This window comes from Perna viridis, chromosome 8 (genome assembly GCF_037379345.1).
Source record: "Perna viridis isolate PV_CMFRI_1.1 ecotype Kerala chromosome 8, ASM3737934v1, whole genome shotgun sequence".
Taxonomy (NCBI): Eukaryota; Metazoa; Mollusca; class Bivalvia; order Mytilida; family Mytilidae; genus Perna; species Perna viridis.
The window spans coordinates 14912490-14933577 of record NC_142452.1 but is presented as its reverse complement, the minus strand read 5'-3'; the positions used below and the strand labels follow the sequence as shown (position 1 = coordinate 14933577).

General features: G+C 34.0%; 2 protein-coding genes across 5 annotated transcripts in view; one reads left to right on the top strand and one right to left on the bottom strand.

Moving 5' to 3' along the window:
- LOC148609471 (kinesin-like protein KIF18A) overlaps positions 1-9060 on the bottom strand; it is a 27242-nt gene extending 18182 nt beyond the window's left edge. Inside the window, exons 1-4 of one of the 3 annotated variants that reach the window (XM_088595595.1) lie at positions 8864-9060; positions 2859-3260; positions 873-1030; positions 311-415 (exon numbers count right to left, since the gene is read on the bottom strand). In XM_088595595.1, coding sequence (XP_088451721.1) covers positions 311-415; positions 873-1030; positions 2859-3249 — 654 coding nt within the window. In that variant the 5' untranslated portion in view covers positions 3250-3260; positions 8864-9060. Of the gene's footprint in view, positions 1-310; positions 416-872; positions 1031-2858; positions 3261-6121; positions 6218-8863 lie in introns of those variants that run through there. The other 2 variants (XM_088595593.1, XM_088595594.1) reach the window with 2 other exon arrangements.
- On the top strand, positions 9043-21088 carry LOC148609470 (uncharacterized). 2 transcript variants are annotated; one of them, XM_088595598.1, is made up of 13 exons: positions 9043-10116; positions 11020-11108; positions 11937-12062; positions 13738-13827; positions 14254-14435; positions 15031-15226; positions 15832-16006; positions 16385-16669; positions 17537-17644; positions 18052-18204; positions 19381-19503; positions 19798-19925; positions 20371-21088. In XM_088595598.1, exons 1-13 carry the CDS (start codon positions 9108-9110, stop codon positions 20506-20508), a joined length of 2802 nt encoding a protein of 933 aa, XP_088451724.1. In that variant the 5' UTR covers positions 9043-9107; the 3' UTR covers positions 20509-21088. The 2 variants fall into 2 exon arrangements, with proteins under 2 accessions (XP_088451724.1, XP_088451723.1); XM_088595597.1 differs by having other exon boundaries at positions 17534-17644.

The window sequence follows — 21088 nt, the reverse complement described above, 5'->3', positions numbered from 1 at the left end:
ATTTTCATGACGGTTTTGGTTGCAAAGGAGAAGAAATATTTTCCCACCTACATAATGTACATATTGATTCCATATCCTAAATTTTGTTTCACTCAAACTTTCTGATCAAAATATACACCAACTGGCAAGAGAAGCTAATTTTTACTGACAGAAATTCTGAAAAAACAAAACAAAACAAAACAAAACAATTTATGTATAAATTGTATTTTTTTCTCGTCTTCATTACTTAATGACTACAAATTGTGGGTTAAAATCTGTGAGATTATTTTTATTCAATATATACTGGTTAACTACTGAGTATTGTACTAACCTTGTGTAAAGACAATCCAGGAACAACCACACCATTCTGTGAATCTTCTCTGACTGGTAATGTTTTACCTCCCATTAGTAAATCACGGATCTGTTCATTGTACACCTATAAATATAATAATTGGTTCATAGACCTTCAGTTTTGATTAAGCTGAATTTTTCACTGGAAATTTCTATACATTGATAGGGGAAATACAGCCAACTGACAGGAGAGTTCACTTACATGTAATATGCACAACTGTTTACATTTACTTTACAAATTCAAGAATGTAATAGACACACACAAGTGTCATCATCTTGAATTTCAAGAACTATCGGTACATTTATCTTCTAGGACATCTAAACATGTTTATTGGTCCTACAAGTGCTGATTTTTGCACGACCTAACAAAATCTAACTAAACCTAACAATATAAAGGTTCCATTCCTGTTTTCTGGTCATTAGAACAGACATATACAAATATTTGACAGATAAAGTCATGTACTTCAGTCTAACACATTTACAATAGACTGCTGCAAACTGCTCTGTATCAAGCAAAATAGGTTAAAAAATACAAAGACTACCTCCAGATAAGATACAGCCACATCACATGTCCTATCCCCTTCCATGGCACCTATCCTGTTATAAAGGTCCATCATGGTCAGGTACATCACTCCTGGTTTCTCAGAATTTCCTAACATTGTATGTGTTTTACCTGCCCCAGTGGCTCCATAGGCAAATACTGAAAAATAGGTCAATATTTCAACATATGTTTTATTGTGTCAATGTGCACATTGTTTATAATTGAGCTAAGATACAAAACTGTTTCATTATAGTATGCCACCATAAATACTATGTAAGTAAAAATTTACTGATTGGTTGTTGGTGTTTAATGCCCGAGCAACAATATTTCAGCTAAACCCAGGTGATTAACAGGAAAAAATAGGATACAATACAATTATAATGGGGTCACCAAATTTTGATTGCCACTGGAAATAGGGAGAGGGGTACCCCATTCCACCACCTGGGCACACAACCCAGTTGCTTTGTGGGCAGTGTCCTAGCCCCCGGCCAGGGTTCTGAGCACTATTTCATCGCCATTTACAACAAACTTAGCACTGCTGAAGTCCTATTCTCTGGACAACTGGACCCACATGGGGCACACAAGTAAAGTAATGTAAAAGACTTGGTAAATCCAGTAAATAGAAGTAACGCTTTCATGAATTAAATTGTGCTCAAAGTTCTGTATACTGTAAACATATTAATTTCTGCAATTTCCCAATTTTCGCCATTTTCATGGTTGCCTCAAGAACATGAAAAATAGTTCCAGCGAAAAAATATTCACATTACTAATCATGGCTTCCACAATTTTGAATAGAAACATTGTTTTGTGTAAGCTTGTAATGCAATCAAGTATGAACTTATACTAGTCTATTACAAAAACATATATGGTAAAAGCATGAGGGTTATAATTTCAAAATTCACGATCTTGTTTTCATAATGATTTGTATCAATGGCCATAGAGTACCTGTCACATCAAAGAATAGAAATAAATACTGTGCAAAAACAATCTATTCCCAGACAGAACAAAATGTAAGCGTCAAACACACACTACAGGTAATCACCGATAAAAGGTTACCGTTAAATACATACACTAAAGACTGTGGACTGTCAATAAAAAGTTGTTTAAGATAAGAATATAAACACTGTTAGATTAAAATGGTCATTGGAAACTAAATATGTGGACTTGTCAATTTGTTAATATCGTATTAACGGCCGTCATTAATTTATTGAAATAATAATGGTAAAATAACTGATCAAAAGAGGAATCACACACTGCCGACACTATTGAAAATTTTTATTTTCTTCAATCTTGAAAACCGTGAAAATTAAAATCTGGGAACATGTTGACTTTTCAGAAACCGCAAAAATCTAGATAAATACCTAGAAAACATTTGTAATGAAAACAGTTATCAAAGTGACTAGCCATTTTGAATTCCGTCACCATTTTTTGGGAATACAATATATTTTTGACGAAACGTGGTTAAAGTTGGTAAAGGCAAATCATTTGTTGGTTAATTTAATGTTTTCATTTCAAAAATTTTAAAATCCGTAATTTTATCAACCAGAATTGCACATTCAAAAAGCTAAAAACCAAATATGAACTTCATTTAATCTGCTTTTACAAAGGATTTCCAGGATTGCTGGATATTCTAATCAGGTAGATCATTTGTTTTTCCTCTATTTATTCACCTTATCCCGTGTTATGGTAAAGTAACTGTATAAAAAGTTTTAAATGGTAAATATTGTACAATAATACTGCTGATTTCAAAATACTGTGGAACGAGCGGTATGCAATATGGCACTCAGAAGTAAGTGGTTGGTCTATGGAGGAACGGAATTCCAACCTCTTATGTTGTAGGAGTTGTTATGTCTATGCAGCCCTGACTGGAAAAAAAACAACAGACAGATCAGAACATCTAAGGTCATTCAAGGGTCTGAGAAAAATTTAAAACAAATATTTGAAATATGCAAGACAGAGTTCCAGATATGATTAAATAAACATTTACCAGAGCAGTTGTACCCTTCTAAGAATGAATCAAGGACTTTTTTGGTGGTCTGGTGATAAATCTCATGATTGGCTGAACTAGGATCAAACACATAATCAAAGGCAAACTTCAGATCTTTGTTCTGCCGTCTTCGAATGTCTCTTCTAGCATGTCTACGTTTGTAACCATATTCAGGAGAACTCTGCTCGTTTGGATCAAAAACAAGGACATGTTCATTCATAGCCCTGACAACAATCCTGTAATTGCCATTCTTTTCATTTGTATTTTCAGGCCGTATCCTCACAACCACTTTCACATTACTTTTGTTGCTATCATTAGTGACAGAACCATTTCTTTTAGGTGTGGCTACTTCTGCATAACTGGATGGTCTACATCTACTAGCTAGTGTCATCCTGCAAGCACCTTTAAAATAATAACAAATATATATACATATACATGTATATGGTATGCACTTTAAAAATGTTTAAGGATGTTCGCTGCTCATACCCAGCCATTATTTTCAGATTTTCTGACTTCTCTGGTTTTATCCATTTTCTGCCAAGCTACCCCCACTTTTCTATTCATAATTTCATTAAACACACTGTAAAATGTAATCTGAGAAGTTTTTAAGAGACCCTTGTTATTTTTTCGGAGTTTTAATGTATAATGGGAAACAGAAAACACTGCTTATAAAAGAAAATAGTGCCTCAGTTTAAACATAAGTACCGTCTGCACAAGACAGGACAGGGTAGTCAAGGGATGTTAAAAACCCTCTCACACACACAGTTTAAACATGCCAACATACATGTATAACTGTGCAGATAATTTGTCTGGTGTATCATCATAATGACAGAACTCACATGATTTATACTGTTCTTTTTCTTTTTCAGAAAGAAACCACAGGAAAGCCCAGAATATGAAAATTATATGTATTTTTAAAAAGTCTACCTGTCTCCTAATTGTTTATTGGAAATTAATTGACTAGTTTGCCCTAACATTAGCCGGTGTGCAGCCACCTGTGACTGTGATTTACCTGTAACTGATTAGTTGATTGCATAACTAAATTACCAGTTCACTTGCAGCACCATTGCGTATAGGAATAAATTTTCAGACATTTACTACTTTATTTAAAATTAAGAAATCCATCATTTTCCTGCCGATCAATCAGTGGTAATGAAAGCACATGGTGCTGTAACTAAGAATCAGTCGTAGTTTGTAATTATTAATTAATCGATTGAATTTTTTTCACTCAGAAGTCAGCAACCCATTTAAATCAATATACAAAATGTACTCCTGTATTCCTGATTTTCTTTTATAAAAAAATGACATTTTTTCATCACTCGAAAGTTTTAGGCTGCTTGTTGGTGTGATGAAAAAGCCCGGGAGATATGATGTTTTGTTTAGAATGTCCATGTGTAGTCAAAACCTCACTCGTTCAGATATTTTGTAAAAGACAGAGTATGTTATAAAATAACACAAATTCCAATATGTATTGTTTAACTACAAACATTTTTCTTCTTTAACGTTTATTGTTGATCTGAACATGTAAAAGACTGACACAAACATTTGCTGAAGTTAGATAAAATGACTGACATGGGCTGTCATAATTTCTGGACCCTCGCTCTGATTGTATATCCAAATCAAAGCAAAGCTTTACTTAAACAGGAAAAGCAATCATTTTCTTTTTGGAATTTACATATGCTATCAGTTGCATCACATGATATGTGTTGTATATGAATTCCCATCTTCCATTGAGAACTGTAATATTTCCAGCATTTGTACAAGATAATCAGTAAAAAGGATGCTGCTAGAGATGTCTGTAAGGGGAAAAAATGCTACTAAGTCATCGACCATTTTGAAAGCGGGGGGAGGGGAAGGGGGATATTTTTTTTTTCAAGTAAATAAAAATTTTGTGAAAACAATTTTACTCATTCATCGACACTTTTTTTAAATGATTTTTAATTTTTCCCATTATTTAGCAAGGCTGATTTTCAAATTTATATTGATTATGCCCACTGCTGAAATATACATATAAATAAAAAAATTGCAATCACACCAACCCTTCCTATTTTATGCCTAATTAGTTCTTATGTTCTTGACTACTCTTTCAATGACGGTAAAAGTATGGTAAAGCTCATTATGCTCGCTGATATTGGCAATTCCTACTCCATAATATTATACCATGAAATGGGGATTTTGAAATGATAGGGAGCACCATTCTTCTTCCCTTAAGTGTACACATTTCCTCTGGAACATTTCTGCATAAGTTTAAGTGACTATGTACACGTGAGTGAGCGTCAGGTAGTGTAAGTACAAAATAATGCAGTGCAGGATAAAAACTGGATAAAATCATTGGAGGCTGGCAAGTGCCAGTAGTGGAAGCCATTCACTATGATTCAGTTCTTCTACTCTTCTACCAGTTCGCAACCGCCATCAATTACTGATGATACTGTCACTGTCACTTTTAGTGCGCAATGCCCTATTTTACTTAGTAGCCATTAAAAGAAAAATTAACAAAGTGTGCTGTACAATTAACTGTGCAAGTAAAAACAACTTGATTAATTTAATCAAGTAAATGAGCCTTGAAAGATTCAAGACTCTTGGCAGAGGCAATGTCAGTGGGCAGAGCATTCCAGTCCCGGATGGTTCTTGGGTAGAATGACTCTTTCCTCAGTACTGTATTGCATGATGGTAATTGGTAGGAGTGTAGGCCCATATTTCGACTGAGTCTTACTGGACTGCTCAATCTGTTGGTCGCGTCGATTTTCACCAGACCATTTGCCAGTTTGTACATTAGTACAAGTCTAGCTCTCCTCCTACGTTCTTCTAGTGTTGGCCATTTTAGATCTTCTAGCATGTTGGTAACTGAAGAAGTGTTGTGGTATCTGTTCGCTACATATCTGGCCGCTCTACGCTGGACCATTTCAATCCGGTGTTTGTCCTCTTTCAAGTATGGGTCCCAGGTTGTGCATGCGTATTCCATGGTTGGTCTAACTAATGACTGGTAAGCTTTCTCCTTAATGTTGGCATTTCTAATGTTAAGATTTCGTCTCAAGAAGCTCAAGGTGTTGTTTGCTTTCTTGCAGATGTTTGATGTGTGCTGGTTCCAGTTCATATCTGATGTTATAGAAACACCTAGATATTACTAAGCTACTAGTACTAAGTATTACTAAGTTACTAAGCTTATTAAACTTGTTGTATTGTGAACATGGCAAAAAGGATATGGAAAAATGTGTGAGAGTGAGTAGTTAAAATGGTTTTACAAATTACAACCAATATATAACCTAATTAATCGTAAAAATGTTTACAGCAGCGTATTTGTTTTCATTTGGATGTTCTTCCGTTTCAAAAATCCCACTCTATGTAAACTACGATTTGATTGGTTAATCAAAGAAGTAAGTGCTCGGTGGTTACGGACACGGGCTTGTGATTTTCCGGATAGACATGTACAAGTGCGATTGTACTGACGTCTTAAGTACATCTAAACTACAACTACTAAAATCGAATAGTCTGTAAATCGTTTTAGCGTAGAGATTATATTTATTGAATTAGTTCAGGCCAATTTTGGACTATTATTGTGATGTCATTTGACACAATCAAAATCGTACTCTTGGCTGACGGAGCCCCGTGCAGGTCCGGGTGTTAAAAGAATAGGCCTGCAGCAGCGCTAAGCTTGTCGTATAAGGCGACTAAATAGTGCTCAGAAACCTAGCCGGGGGCTAGGCGCTCTGCCCACAGAGCAACTGGGATGTGTGCCCCAGGTGGTGGAATGGGGTACCCCTGGCATGTTACATGCTGGGGTTGTCAGGCTATAATACGGAAAACCTGACCGCAAACCATAGTGGTGCCCCGTGTTGGGAAAGATGCCACGTTCCACGCACGTTAAAGAACCCTACTGTGGTATTCGATAGGAGTAGGAACCTTTGCGCTCCGCCACAGGAGGCTAAATTGCCCGACCTTACCCATCCCCCCTTTTTCCAGTGGCAATCAAAATTTGTCGACCCCATTATCCTTGTGTCCCATCCCTTTTTCATTTCATCATCATTTCATGTTCATTTTATCATCCATTTCATGTTCATTGTCTGAATATAGCTGAAATATTGCTGCTCGGACGTTAAACCCCAACAAACAAACAAAACAAAACTGGCTGACGGATAAATTAGAAAGTGTATGACAGTATACTGTATAACTGGTACCACAAAACATGCATCTCTGGATAAGTTATATGCCGAAGTGGGGTGGGACAAGCTTTCTGTTAGATTAGTTGATTGATTGATTGTTGGGGTTTAACGCCCAAGCAGCAATGTTTCAGCATTGTTCAGGCGATGAACATGAAATGGATGATACAATGAACATGAAATGAAAAATGGGATGGGAAACAAGGATAGTGGGGTCGACAAATTTTGATTGTCACTGGAAATAGGGAGATGTGGCCCATGGGTAGGGTCGGGCAATTTAGCCTCCTGTGGTTCCTACTCCGGGAGATTACCACAGCATGGTTCGTTAACGTGCGAGGAACGTGGCATCTTTCCCAACACGTTGCACTACTATGGTTTGCGGTCAGGTTTTCCGTATTATGGCCTGACAATCCCAGCATGTAACATGCCAGGGGTACCCCATTCCACCACCTGGGAAACACAACCCAGTTGCTCTGTGGGCTGAGCGTCCTAGCCCCCATGGTTCTGAGCACTATTTAGTCAACTCTTACGACAAGCTTAGCGCTGTTGCGGGACTATTCTTTTGACACCCGGACCCGCACGGAGCACTCTCTGTTAGATGATCGAGATAATAATCGTTTAATGATGACGTACAAAATTATCCATCAATATGACAGATCCGCTGTTCCGAGTTATATGCAATATGATACCAGGCGCATGCAGTTGGTGACCGTCATTCCTATATACAACACTCGTCATTACCATGTTATTCTAGAAGTGCATAGCCGTGCACATTTTTACTCAAACTATACTTCTTTCCATAGATTTATTCGATTAAGTATCAACATATACTGAAGCACAGACATATAATATATAAATACTTGATTAAAAGTTAAAAAGACTTATTGAATCATATATGTTAAATATCATAATGATAATTCACACAGAAAATCTATTAAAAGTAAGTGCAATAATTTATTACTAAAATACCTATACAAAGATTTTGATATTTAATCGGGATAACCTATGAAAGCCATATGGCTTATTTCCAATGGGGTCCATACTCCATTAGATTAGGGAACAGACCGGTTGTCAGATGGAAACAAGAACTGCAGTTCCATACAAGTGGTAAAAAATGATGTATAACATTTAACCTCTCAAAATAATCGAGTCAATTTCATTTTTAACCGTATCAAACACGTCAACTCCAAAGCTGGCGTTCGCCGGGGAAAAGTAAAATCTGTAGACTTTTTCAACAAATTTTCGGTGGAATGTCCAAATTGACATTTTAAAAGCGCAAATAAAGTAATAACAATACTTCGTTAGTTACTTTTAGAAGGGGGCCCAATCTAGCAGAACTATATCCGAAGTCATTTTTCTCATCTACGACACGGTACAGGAACGAGCATCGCTGCGTGATATTGAGAGCCTTTCTCAAAATACTAAAATATAGTAAATATGTTAAAATTTACCTGTAAAAATCAACAATTATTTATTATTTATCAGTACTTGCCCAAAAGGAAAATTTAGCTAACTTCTACACATTTCAAACTCATTATTATGTAAAAATATATAGACAATTTTAAAGAAGTTCATTCATCCAAAATAGCCATTGTCATTCAGTAGATTTTTCTTTCATTTGATTTTAATTTCATATTTATAAATGCAATGAATCTCAATGACAAATCGTCCTTTCTGAAATTTAATCATGTGAATGTTTTACTTATTTGGTACATAAGTCATCAAAACCATAGACCTGTAGTTACATTATATGAATTTAGTTTAATTCTATAATTACAGGTCTATGATTTTGTATGTCAAAAACCATCCAGTGGTTTTTACAAACACCCTTAAGCAAATTAAAATTACCCTATTTTTAACATAAACATTTTAGAAAAATGGCTAACAAACAGCCAGATAGCAACGATAGTCTTCCAAGTGACTTCTCCCTCTAATATACACTCCCTGGTCTTGACGTGTTTCTTTTGAGTTGAAATTTTTGCCGCTCATATTACTATCTACTATTTTTAGACAGGTGCGCGTGACGTCATCACTTCAACTCTCTCTGGCAGAAATGGCGAACCCCACATGGTAGGCTGAATGGGGCTTCAATATGTCGATACAACGGGGCCTGTCAAGTGAAGAATATGGCGGCGCCCATGAAAAACATGACACCGGTCTCGATGTAAATAATACTGCCGTGTCAGATTGTAATTTAATTAAAACAGAAGAATTTTCTGATGACAACAATACTGTTCATATTTTGTCATTTCAAGATGGCGACATTATCGACAAAAGCATTGAATCTGACAATGATAATGTGCAATCTTTTCTGTCTGGAGAACTTGACAGCTTTCATAGCAATGCCCAAAACAATGTCGATTGGTTAAGAGATAGAACCGACAATGTTAATTTCGAGATACCTTCATCGTCGGAAGACGACAGTGATTTGTTTGAAGGAAGTGTCACTGGGTTGTCTGGTACGGATGCTGGCATCTTGTGCAACGATGTGTCGGCGGCTCAAATGTTCATTTCACCCATTAATCAAACTATATTTAGTACTGCAGAAACTAATCTAGTCCAGTCTCAAATTGATGCGCAGCAGATTGCATCTGCAGCTCGTACAGAATGCATCCAGGCTAATGTGGTTGATCAGTTCACTTCCACTGTAGACAACATTGAATTGACGGAAAATGTCGATTTGGGAACACAGGCAACTATTCTACATAGTCAAAATGACATAGAAAGTTTATCACAAAATAGTACACCGCAAGTAAGCGCAGAAGAGCAAGTTGTCATCAGGAGTGCTACAGGAAATACAGCCGGAGAACCTACAATTCTTCTGGCACCACCTGCTAATATGACACCTCAGTATATTCAAGCCACAACTATTCCACAGACCATACAAGTAATACCACCATCATCTGGCTTACCTCAAACCAATCTGAAATTTGCTACCATATCCATTTCCACTGACAAACCTACCAATTCAACACATATTCTGGTCAACACAAATCAAGGCAATCAGCTGTATAAGATTAACACTGAAGACTTACAACAAGCCTCCAATTCACTCAGTCCAACAGCTGATTCAATAACACAACCTAACACTCTTCAAACAGGTGATAATAGTATACTGTATTTAATCTGCTTTTTGATGAAAGCATTGGGTCAAAATTAAGTTTGTTTCCCCTTACTGTCCCAACCCAAAAAAATTGGACCAACCAAAATAACTTCATAGCCATCTGACTTTTTTTTTTTCTTTTTTTTTTTAGGCACATTTTTTTTTTTTCTTCTTTAAGCATGGTTTTTACAGAATCATATGAACTTTGGGGGAAACAAATATTTGCCCTATCTACAGGTCTACCCAAGGCCAGCAGCTAGGGTTGGGTAAACAGGGATGATATTTTTATATTTTTTTCATTTTTAGCGGAATTCAGATATTCAATATCCAGATTTTTCCATTACGATTCTTTTTTTTTTTACTGTATATTTACTTCTAATTTTACCAAATTCCACTTTGTTTGTAGATCGTAAGATCGTCTCTGGTAAGGGGTGACAAACATTAATTTTGTGGCCTTTTCAGTTGTTTACTGCTTGTCACTGATAAAAAAAAGCTTTTCAAGATAATAACTTGTATGTTACTTTCTTGAACTTCTGTTGAACTTTTAAAAGAGACGTGATAATTATAGAAACTGAAAGTGGTCATAAGATTTAGGCTAGTGCAGTTACACTTGTCTATTTATTAGTCATATCTTTGGTTGTGGAACATGCTTTTTTGAAACCAAGTCATGTTTTCCTATAGGGTATTTACACACTATAAAATTGTGTACACATAGTACATGTACATTGTTTTTAAACCAATGCATTTGTATTGATTATTGTTGTGACAAGAAAGTACAGGAAGTTAGGATATTTGATTTTTATAAGCAATATCTCTATTCTTTCTGTATCACATGTACTATGTAGTATAGTTAACTCATATTACCATAGCAAAAGTAACCATGTTTCTTATAATATTGTAGGTTATTTAGTGTTAAATCCAGATCCATCAAGCAATGGCATGGTGAATGTTCTACAGATGGATGGTGGACCTCCAAAAGTTATACATAATGTAAGGAATAATTTCAGTTCATGCTTTGGATAATGTTTATCATAGCATGGCATAGGTGAATAAAGTATGGGTTGTTGGCCTTAGACCAAATTACCTTCTTTTATATTTTATTGGGAAATAAATGTATTTTATGCATCATTATTTTAAAATTGGGAAAGTCAGAATAACAATACAAATGCTTAAGTTATAGTTGAAATAATTGATTTTATAGAAGATGTCAAGAAAAAGACAAATTATAGGTATTTTTAAAGTAGTTTTGAACAGAAACACCATATTATGCCCTTTGACTACCAGTTGGGAAATAGGTATCTTTGGTATTATTATTTCGAGCCATTTCTTTGGGGAGTAAATTTGGAAACTTTCTTCAGAGGAAACAGTCTTATATTTGAGGTAATATAAGGCAAACAGTATCACTTCTGGGGAACTGTATGATACACAGAATTATTCTATGTTGAATTATCATGTCAATGAAGATTAACAAAATTACCAAACTGATAATTTCTAGGCAATAGTAAAAAAGGAAAGTTTGTATAACAAATGGCAATATCAAGGAATAAACTATGACTACATGTAATGGTTATATTAGTGCTTGTATATGATTGTTTATTGTCAGTAAAATGAAAGAGAATAACTTTTCCTAGTCAAGTAATCATAACACATAAGGAGTTTTTACCACAAATAGCTTGGAATGTAATTGTTTTTAAAGTGTTGACAATATTCTACCCCTTAATTGAAGTACATGTGTACATATAAACTATATTTATGAAATAAATTGATAATCCTGCCTGTTGTTAGTGATGGAATGATTAACTTATGCTTCTGTGATAGGTGCTGAAATCAGTGGAGAACAAGAAAGTATTTGTTTGTCCAATTGAAGGGTGTCAGAAAATGTTTAGGAGAATGTCAAAGTATAAAACTCATCAGATGAGGCATACTGGAGAGAGACCTTACAAGGTATTACAGGATCAAATTAGGCCTTACAAAACTATATTTCTCATCTTGATGAAGTTTTCTTCATTTTTAAAACTATGTTTACATTGTAGGATTTTATATTTAATTATTAAAAGTGAAGATAAAGCAGGGCTGTTCCAGAAAAAATATCTATGCAAGAGGGAGATGTTGAAGGCTATTTTTATTTGACCCCACAACCTTTGGAAATTCATTTAATGCACCATATCCTATAGAATTTATTTACATGAACACCCAATGACACGCAGAATAGAAATTATATAAGATGCAACAACCTATATAATTAAAAAAAAAGAAGTTATATCACATTTTAGAAGTCTTTTTTGTATGATTCCTTTAAAAAAAAAAAAAAAAAACTTCTTTTCCAGCTGGAAACATGCATTTCAGTAGTTAAGAAACATGGTTTACTTCCATTAGCAGTGTGGGAAACCACCACTTGCCAGCTCGCCAAATACGAGTAGATGTGTAATTTGGCGAGTTTTCATTAGCTTACACTTGTCACTTTGGCGACCGTCATTTGATCGGCAAGTTCCAAGAAAAGTTAACCAGCCAACAGGTTATAAAGTAAAACATCCCTTAACATCATACATTCAAAATATGTTCCCTACATTTTAAGAAGTTTAGCTTGAATATGTCCAGTGAATTTTGGCATGATATGCACAATTTTATTGACTTGTAAAGCTTTGTTTATGATCTGCCATTTCAATTCCAATGAGATGGGATGTGCCAAAACCTATACGACGGTTCCGATCTCGTATTAGTATTCAAATGAAATGACCTTGGTAATTTAAGATATGTTACCTTGAAAATTAGTTTATTGTCAAAATGAAAACGAACAAGACGCAAATGATAAACATTTTCTTGTTTCATAATGATGAATCTGTTGAAATATAATTTTATTTTTAAAATATGAGTTAAAAAATGGAGTATTTATTTTGTTACTGTAAAGTACATGAAAAACTTCAATGCGAGGGAATAGTTTTTGATAAATGTAAAAACAAATAAAAACATAGTTGAAGAAAGAAAAAAAATGTAGAAGGGAGTCAAATCCAGGAGAAAACAGATGATAACACAGAAAAAAAAAAACAAAAAAAATTGGCTAGTTGAATTTCTATTTGGCTAGCAAGATCAATATTCCACTAGCCAGAACGGCAAGTTGTGGAAAACAATGGTTTCCCACACTGCTTTAGGGAGGTAATCTGTAAAAGATATGCTCGAACAGAAAATATCTGATTAATGCAACACAATTTCGACAAAACGACAACCACCCACAAATTTCAATTTCAAACAACTATCGACAAAATTCAATTTGGAATGTAAGCAACTGCCCACTAAAATAAACCATCGTACGACAACAGGTAGAAAAATGTATCATCTGCCTTTGAAGACTCCTGAGTATTTTTTTTCTGGAAAAGCCCTGACTATGTCACCTCAATCATAATTTGATTTAATTCTGATTGTTATAGGTGTAATTTATTTTTTTTTTGTATATCCTTAAAAAAAAGACTTAGTAGTTATAGTATAAGATTTTCTTTGAAAAAATTAAGCTTAAAAAATGCAGAAACAGCAGACAGTAAGTAAAACATTATGTAATGTGGTATTGATTAAATTTGATGGATCTTTATGCTCTTAGAGGTGTATCAATTTATTTATTTTTTAGTGTTCTAAACCCGGTTGTGAGTGGGCGTTTACAACTCATTACAAGTTAAAACGCCATGAAGAATCACATCAAGGCAAGAAAGATTTCATGGTATGGAAACATGTATATTTTGCTGGTACAACTGTTGTGGAAAGATTGATCATGAAAACTTTCAGTTTATGATTATGCATCTTTCCTAGTAATGTGAACATTTTCTGTGTTTATCTGATTTTATTAGGTGACATAGACACGTTGAGAGAAGGAAATAAAAAAAAATAATTCATACTTGAATATTTTCAGCTGATCAATTTCAAAGTACATTACTATTAATTTTGAAATTATTGCATGAATTTGTGATAGTGATTTTTTTTAAAATAAGACCAAAATGTTGTATTCATTTTGAAGTATCTAGAATTATCTTTATTTGAACAATTTGCAAATGTGATTTTGAAAATGATAATCTTGTCATATTTGGCAATATTAAAAACATTGCACTAATATACCAATACACAGTTGCTTTTTCTGTACTTTTAACAGTGCCCTATAGAGGGATGTGGTGGAAAGTTTACAACAGTGTATAACCTGAACTCTCACATTAAGCTGCATAGCAGACCTTGCACAGAGAAATGTCCTGTGGAAGGTTGCATGGAAATGTTTGCTACTAAGAGACAGCTTGATGTTCATATGAAGTCACATGCTGGTCATGAAAAAACTTTCAAGTAAGATGTCAATAGGGCTATTTAAAATCATAGTTATCACTGGAGAAAAATTTTATGTTGGCTGATATAGTGTATGCATGTATATGTAAACAATTGCTTAGCAGTAAGCATTAAAAGTGAATAATCCCTTTTTGTCAAAATTAATCTATTTATCAAATATCACTTGAATTACAGAAGCCCAGGGTATTTCTTCTATTGATATTATTTCATGTTTAGACTAGAAATAATAATAGTCTTGTTTTCTGCTTCCAGCAAGAAACAAAACCATAGGGTAGGTAGGTAGGGTAATTATTTTATTTTTCAAAAACATTTCACTTTGATTTAATCATGGGCCAATAATCTAGACTTTAACAGTGCTGAGGCCATAATGGCCATCAAATGTTTTATATAATTATTTTTGCCTTACATTAGTGTGCTACTGAAGAACAAAACGATTGGTTTAACTTCTATGCTTTACTTGTGGTTTAATAAATTGGTTGTAAAATGCATTAATATTTAGTCAATGCAAAGAAAGGTGTACAAAAATAGTGGTATAGTTACTTGTAAGTTAATAGATGCCATACATTAGATAATAAGTTATGCTTATTCTATTCAGATGTCCCCATGAGGGATGTGATAAAGTGTTCGCCTCGCCCCTCTCAATGGGGTCCCACCCACGTGTTCATTTACATCACAAAGAAGATCTGATATGCAAGTTTGAAGGATGTGGTAAAAAGTTTGATAAAGTCTGCCGACTGAATCAACATATGAGATCTCATACTGGTGAAAAACCTTATGTTTGTACATTTGAGGTGAGTTAAGTTATGAAAAATTGTCATAAAAGTAAAAGCTTTTCAAACATGAAGTATCCATTTGAATGTCTAAAGAAGCTACAAAGTATTATCCTTTAAACTAAAAGTTATAATTTCACAAATTATATCCCCACTAACAAGGATGGTATTTAAAGTACCTTATCATTCTATCCATCCATTTGAATTTGGTCCCAATTATCTTAGCTTAAGTCACAATATTAAAATTCCTGATCAATGTGAACTGAAAAATTCAAAAGCAACCTTTGAAGATGGGGAATGTGATTTTGATAATGATAGAAATTTTTTACATTGTAGTGTGAAAGTACTATTGTCCATTGGGTACCAATTTTCGTGGGTAGGCCTAACCATGAAATTACATTCTCAACAAAAAGGAGAATCCCCTTGATGTGTATACTTAAATCCTCAAAACCACAAATTTAAGAATCCATAAAGTTGTGTTTCTTCCCTAATCCACAAAAATTGGTATCCACGAATAAGAGTACTTTAACAGTGTATCAGTTAATGTTTAAGATACTTATAACATGTTGGTAAAGAGATATAAAAAGAAAAAATGGGATATGATTGTAGACAGTTTTCTTTTCTAGAAATGTAATTGGGCATTTACCACTGCCAGTAAACTGAAGAGACATGAAGCTAAACACACTGGTCTCAGAAAATGGGTCTGTGATATCTGTGGAAAAGGATTTATGAGGTCTGAACATCTGAAAGGACATAAAATCACACACTCTGGTGATAAACCATTTGCATGCCCTATTGAAGGTAAAGACCCTTAACTTTCCAAAGAATGAATCTACCAAGCATTACTCTTATTATTTTGATTGGGTTTAACTCATAAGTTGCCAAAATCAAAATTGTATTTTTGACAAAAACACAATGGATGCATACAATAACTTATAAATTTACAGAACTTCTATGTAAAATACATGTAGGCGGCAAATATTTAGATGTACCTGGTAAAAGTTACCTTCTACTTTTGTACTTGTTTTGCTTTGATCAGAGTCTTTTTGGTCATTTATTAAGTCATAACTTGGTTTGTGCCAGTTAGATCTATGTAAACACTAGCCTTTAAAAATGTTCTTCACTTACTTTAGAGTTATTTAGGGTAAGTAAGTAAACACAAGTCTGGATGTTTTGTAGGATGTGACATTAAATTCACTGCCAAAAGTAGCTTATTTGTTCACATGAAGAGGCATGAAAATGGAGGAAAGAAAGTGACTTACCATTGTCCAATGGAGGGTTGTCTGAAGAAATATTCCAACAAACCATCCCTGAGAGCCCATATTGTCAAACATGTAAAACAAGTTATGTCCGAGAACAATAATGCCCAGTCAGATGGAGCAAACTTAGACATCATGCCCTACCTGGATTCAGATCTGCCTGAAATTGGATTGCTTGCTTCTATAGATGGCCCAAATACTACAGGTTTGTATATTTAGTATGAAGAAGGACTAGTTAGATGTATTGTAGTTAATGCTCAAGGTATTATCTTTTTTTGCAAGTTAAGTGTTCTAACATGGGAATGCTTCGAAAGTAGTGTATTATGGGAAAATTATTTACTAACAAAGATTTTGACTGGATATGTTAAAATATTACAAAAAATATGTGCAGACATTGTGATAACCATCATAATTAAAAATCTCAATGATAATCTTTTTATGGATTAATATACAGGGATTTTCCTAGGAATCCCTATTGATGGACCAAGGTGGGCCCAGAGGGCGAAGTCCTTGTATGGGGTCCTGAGGGCAAAGCTCTCTGACCGAAAATGACTTTTTACATTTTTGCATGATTTTGGAAGCATTTTTTTGCATACTGTAAATCTATCAAGTTTTGTACCTTTGGTTTCGTAGGAAGGACTTTTTATCATTTTGTTTTATAAAAATGTATGAAATTTTAAAATTCAGGAGGTACCTTTCAGTAGCTTAGGAAGGTAAAAGTACCTGGTACTGCCTCTAAATGACAGGCCTGTGACCATACGAAAATAAGAGCTTTCAAACTTGGTTAATGTATAGAAATCATTGTACCCACAAATACTTTTTTGGGGGGTTAGGGGTGACATTTTAACTTGATTTATGGGACATTGTAAAAAACTGAATATTTTTTACCTTTTAGTAATTGTAGAATTGTGCAGATTTATATAACAATTCTGATATAGTCTACACCTCAACCTAGCATATTTTGCCTTGACACAATAAAAAAATGCTGAATGGAAAAAAGAAATAGCTTTAAACTTGCCATAGTCAGAACTACTGTAATACATGTATATTTATTTCTACTATTTTTAAGTAGAACCTGATGACCAGCCTGTTACCACATCATCAGAATCTGTACAGAGTACATCAGTTACAGAACCAGCTAATGTCATGATAGATCCTTCAGAGTTCATTGCCTCATCTGGTAGGTGAAAATTCTCTCTTTCAAGTTAAGTTTGCTGTATTCTCTTAACATGTAACACTGTAGACTATATTTAGATTTTAAAAAAAAGGAAGAAAGTAACAGGACTGAGATATTGAAACATAATTAAATGTCAATCTATGAATAAGACAGGATCTGAAAGAGAATAGAAACTGAAAAGAAGACTACATTTATTGATTTGTCTTATCAATTTGAAATAGATGAAATGCAATGTCAAAAAATAATAAGGGCCGAATAACTATGACAAGTATTGAATTTTTAAATTTTTTTCAATATCAGTGTAAATTTACAAATCAGATGGGAGTTATAATCGTTTACAACAGACCCCTTTAATAGCTTTATAGGTAAAGCCACACTCCAACCTTATCTTCATACGCTTTTTTTTATAGGTGTTTCTGAACCATCCTTCATGACATCAGAGACAGGGGAAGTCCAACAGATTAGCCCTGAAGTAATCAGTCAAATTTTATCATCAATGGAGAAACAAGATCAAATGGCTTCACATGTAGAACCACAGGCGACTCAGGCCAAATTGGCAAAAGGTAAAGGTAGAGCAGTGTATAATACCATGTCTTTCAACTCTATAAAGTATATCCCAAAACTTGTTACTATACCTAAGTGCTGTAAAGGATTTGCAGGATAAGCTCACGCAATCCATTGAAGATATGAATTTGCATTTTCCCATTATCTATGCTTAAATGATGATATTGAATGATTCAAGGGAGTCTGAAAGTACTGAAGAAGCTCGAAATGAATATTGCATAACTATGCAGTAGCTATCTTGAACTGAAGAATTGTTTATCAGAACTTGTTTTAGCATACAATGTACAGTGTGCTAGATGAAGGATTTTTTTAGGATAAGGAATTAGAACGAAGATATGTTAAAGGACTATGTTTTTGTGCAAGTCATAAATATTGAAACTAATCTGTTAAATGTTCGTGAAAATTACATTGAAACAAAATAATTTCCTTTTCTTTACTAATTAATCATGATTTAAAATTAGGGAATTTGAATTTCCCGCAACTATGGGCGCCACCATTATCGGTTGAGCTGTGACGTCATGAAGTCGGTTTGTAACGTGAAAGTAAATAGGTAATTGATTATGATGTCCGAAGATCGCAAATTTTCCCCAATAATTTCAACCCAAACAGAAAAAGAGATTGAGGCACAACATGTAAGCAAATGTCAGGCAACATTGACGAACAACTGAATTTGCAGCCAGACTAGTATTTTTGAGGAAAATCTAATGGCTACTTCCGAAGAATGTTTGAGTAGCCGGTCAAAAAACTTTTAGAATAATTCTCTTTTATCATGCTGGCAATCATAAGCTTGACAAGACAACATGTTTTGGTGATTAGATAAACAGGATCGTAGAAATATTTACGGAATATTCTTTGTTTACATTATTATTTGCAGTACTTGTATCATTACCAAACTGACTTAGTGACGTTACGAGCCATTCGGAAGCTATTGGTAAAAATCAATAAAGTCTGCTTATGATCCTTCCTTCACATAGGAGAGTTCTGCAAGATGGCTATCCACATATATTTCAAAGATTTCGAACTTTGCATAGCCATGAGCATTTTATAAAAGCGCATTTTTCATTAAAAGTTATTTATTTTTGTTTACGTGAATATGATTTATCATAGAAGCCTAACTAAATGCAAAGGTGGTCTTTCCCTTTAACTTTAAAATGTCATTATCCTAATTTGAACAGGAAGTAAAACATCGGGGGGATCAGCAAGGACTGATTACCATGCCAACCAACTTATGAGTGAACGAGCCAGAAAACGTAGAAACAAAGAATCATCATTAGCTGCTACAGAAAACTCATTCCAAGGTAGAAACTTTATATGTACTACATAAATATGTATCAGAAGTAAGTCATTTGTCTACACAGTTTTAATTTTCAAGTATGAAGTTAGAATAGGACATTTTGAATTACATAGGGGTCTACTGCGAAAAAAGTTGCTATTTGTATTCACAGACTTGTTATATACATAATATCTAAGATTCAAAATTTAAAATCCTTTTTGTTCATCTGAAGAAGAAAACATGTGAGATTTCCTACATGGATATGTTTATATTAGTAAAAACCAAATGGTAAGGTACATGTGTTTTTTGTCTGTTTCAGCTGATGTTGCACCAAAAAACAATTTCATGACAGATACATTCCCATCCAGTGACAGTATGACATCAAGAGGTATAACATTCCGTGATCCAGAAACTGGGGTACTATACCTGCAAACACAGCTTCTACAGGTACATGTTTTTTTTTCCTGTAAGATCTTCATTTTGTCCTTTTTTTTTTTTTTTTCAAGAATTATGAAAGGTAATGTCTAAATACTGATACACCTGTGCTATTTACTTGCATTTTTAAGACTGTTTTTATGTCCAATACCTAAGTGAAAAAAATCATATTTTCAAAGTATGTTTTCTGGCCAGTATTGTATGGTTAGTAAAGAAATGACATGTAGTGTTTTGAACAATATATAGGTGGTATATAAATCATTGCTAATGCTTGTTATAATTTTCTAGATAATAAATGTAATTCACATAGCTGTGCAAAACATGAAAACACTTAAAGTTTTTGCCATACGATATTGGTTTAGAATAAGTTCATTATAAAGATGATTTTTTCTTGTTTAATGTTTTCCAATTTAAGAGCAGATTTTGTTATATTTACTGGATTTTACTATAATTACAGGATGATCCACCAAACACTGAGTTGTACAGTGATGATGTTGAGATCTCCCCAGACTTACCAGTCACATCATGTACCCCTTTACATGACAGTAATACTGAATTCACTGGGTCTACGATTAACTTACAGGACCTGGAATGAAGCATTGAAATGAATCATTAGGATGCAATATTGACTATTTATATTAATAGTGCTTGATTTGGACTCTGGGAGCTTGATTATAAAGGTGTTAGCATTTTGATGTCAACTGCATTAAATTCTGTGTTTAACAGAATGAATCCTTGTCATTTGTCTTTAGCTGAATTGATCTTGCTATGGCATGTTTTACATGTCAGTATGTTCTCTTTACTTCATACAGGATCCCAGGCTGGTTTTTACAATCTTAAACTTTTTTAGGGGGTCATCTATTATGGAAGGGAATGCATACTGTAAATGAAGGTTATAAACATTACATGTATTTATATAAAACTTGCCTATTGTTTTTCATATGGGCAGTAGAATTGTGGGCTGGGGAATATATCTCCAGAAAATACTATTATGAATTAATTTCATTGTCATTTTGTTTTTTTATATGGTTTTTATAATATCAAGAATATACTAATCTTTGTAATTTGCTTGAGATAGGGATATGTTGTCTAATGTTGATATGACAAGATCATGTCTTATGTGCAGTCATTTGTACTGAAATGTTTGCTGTTATCAATAAATTTGTTGTCTGTTA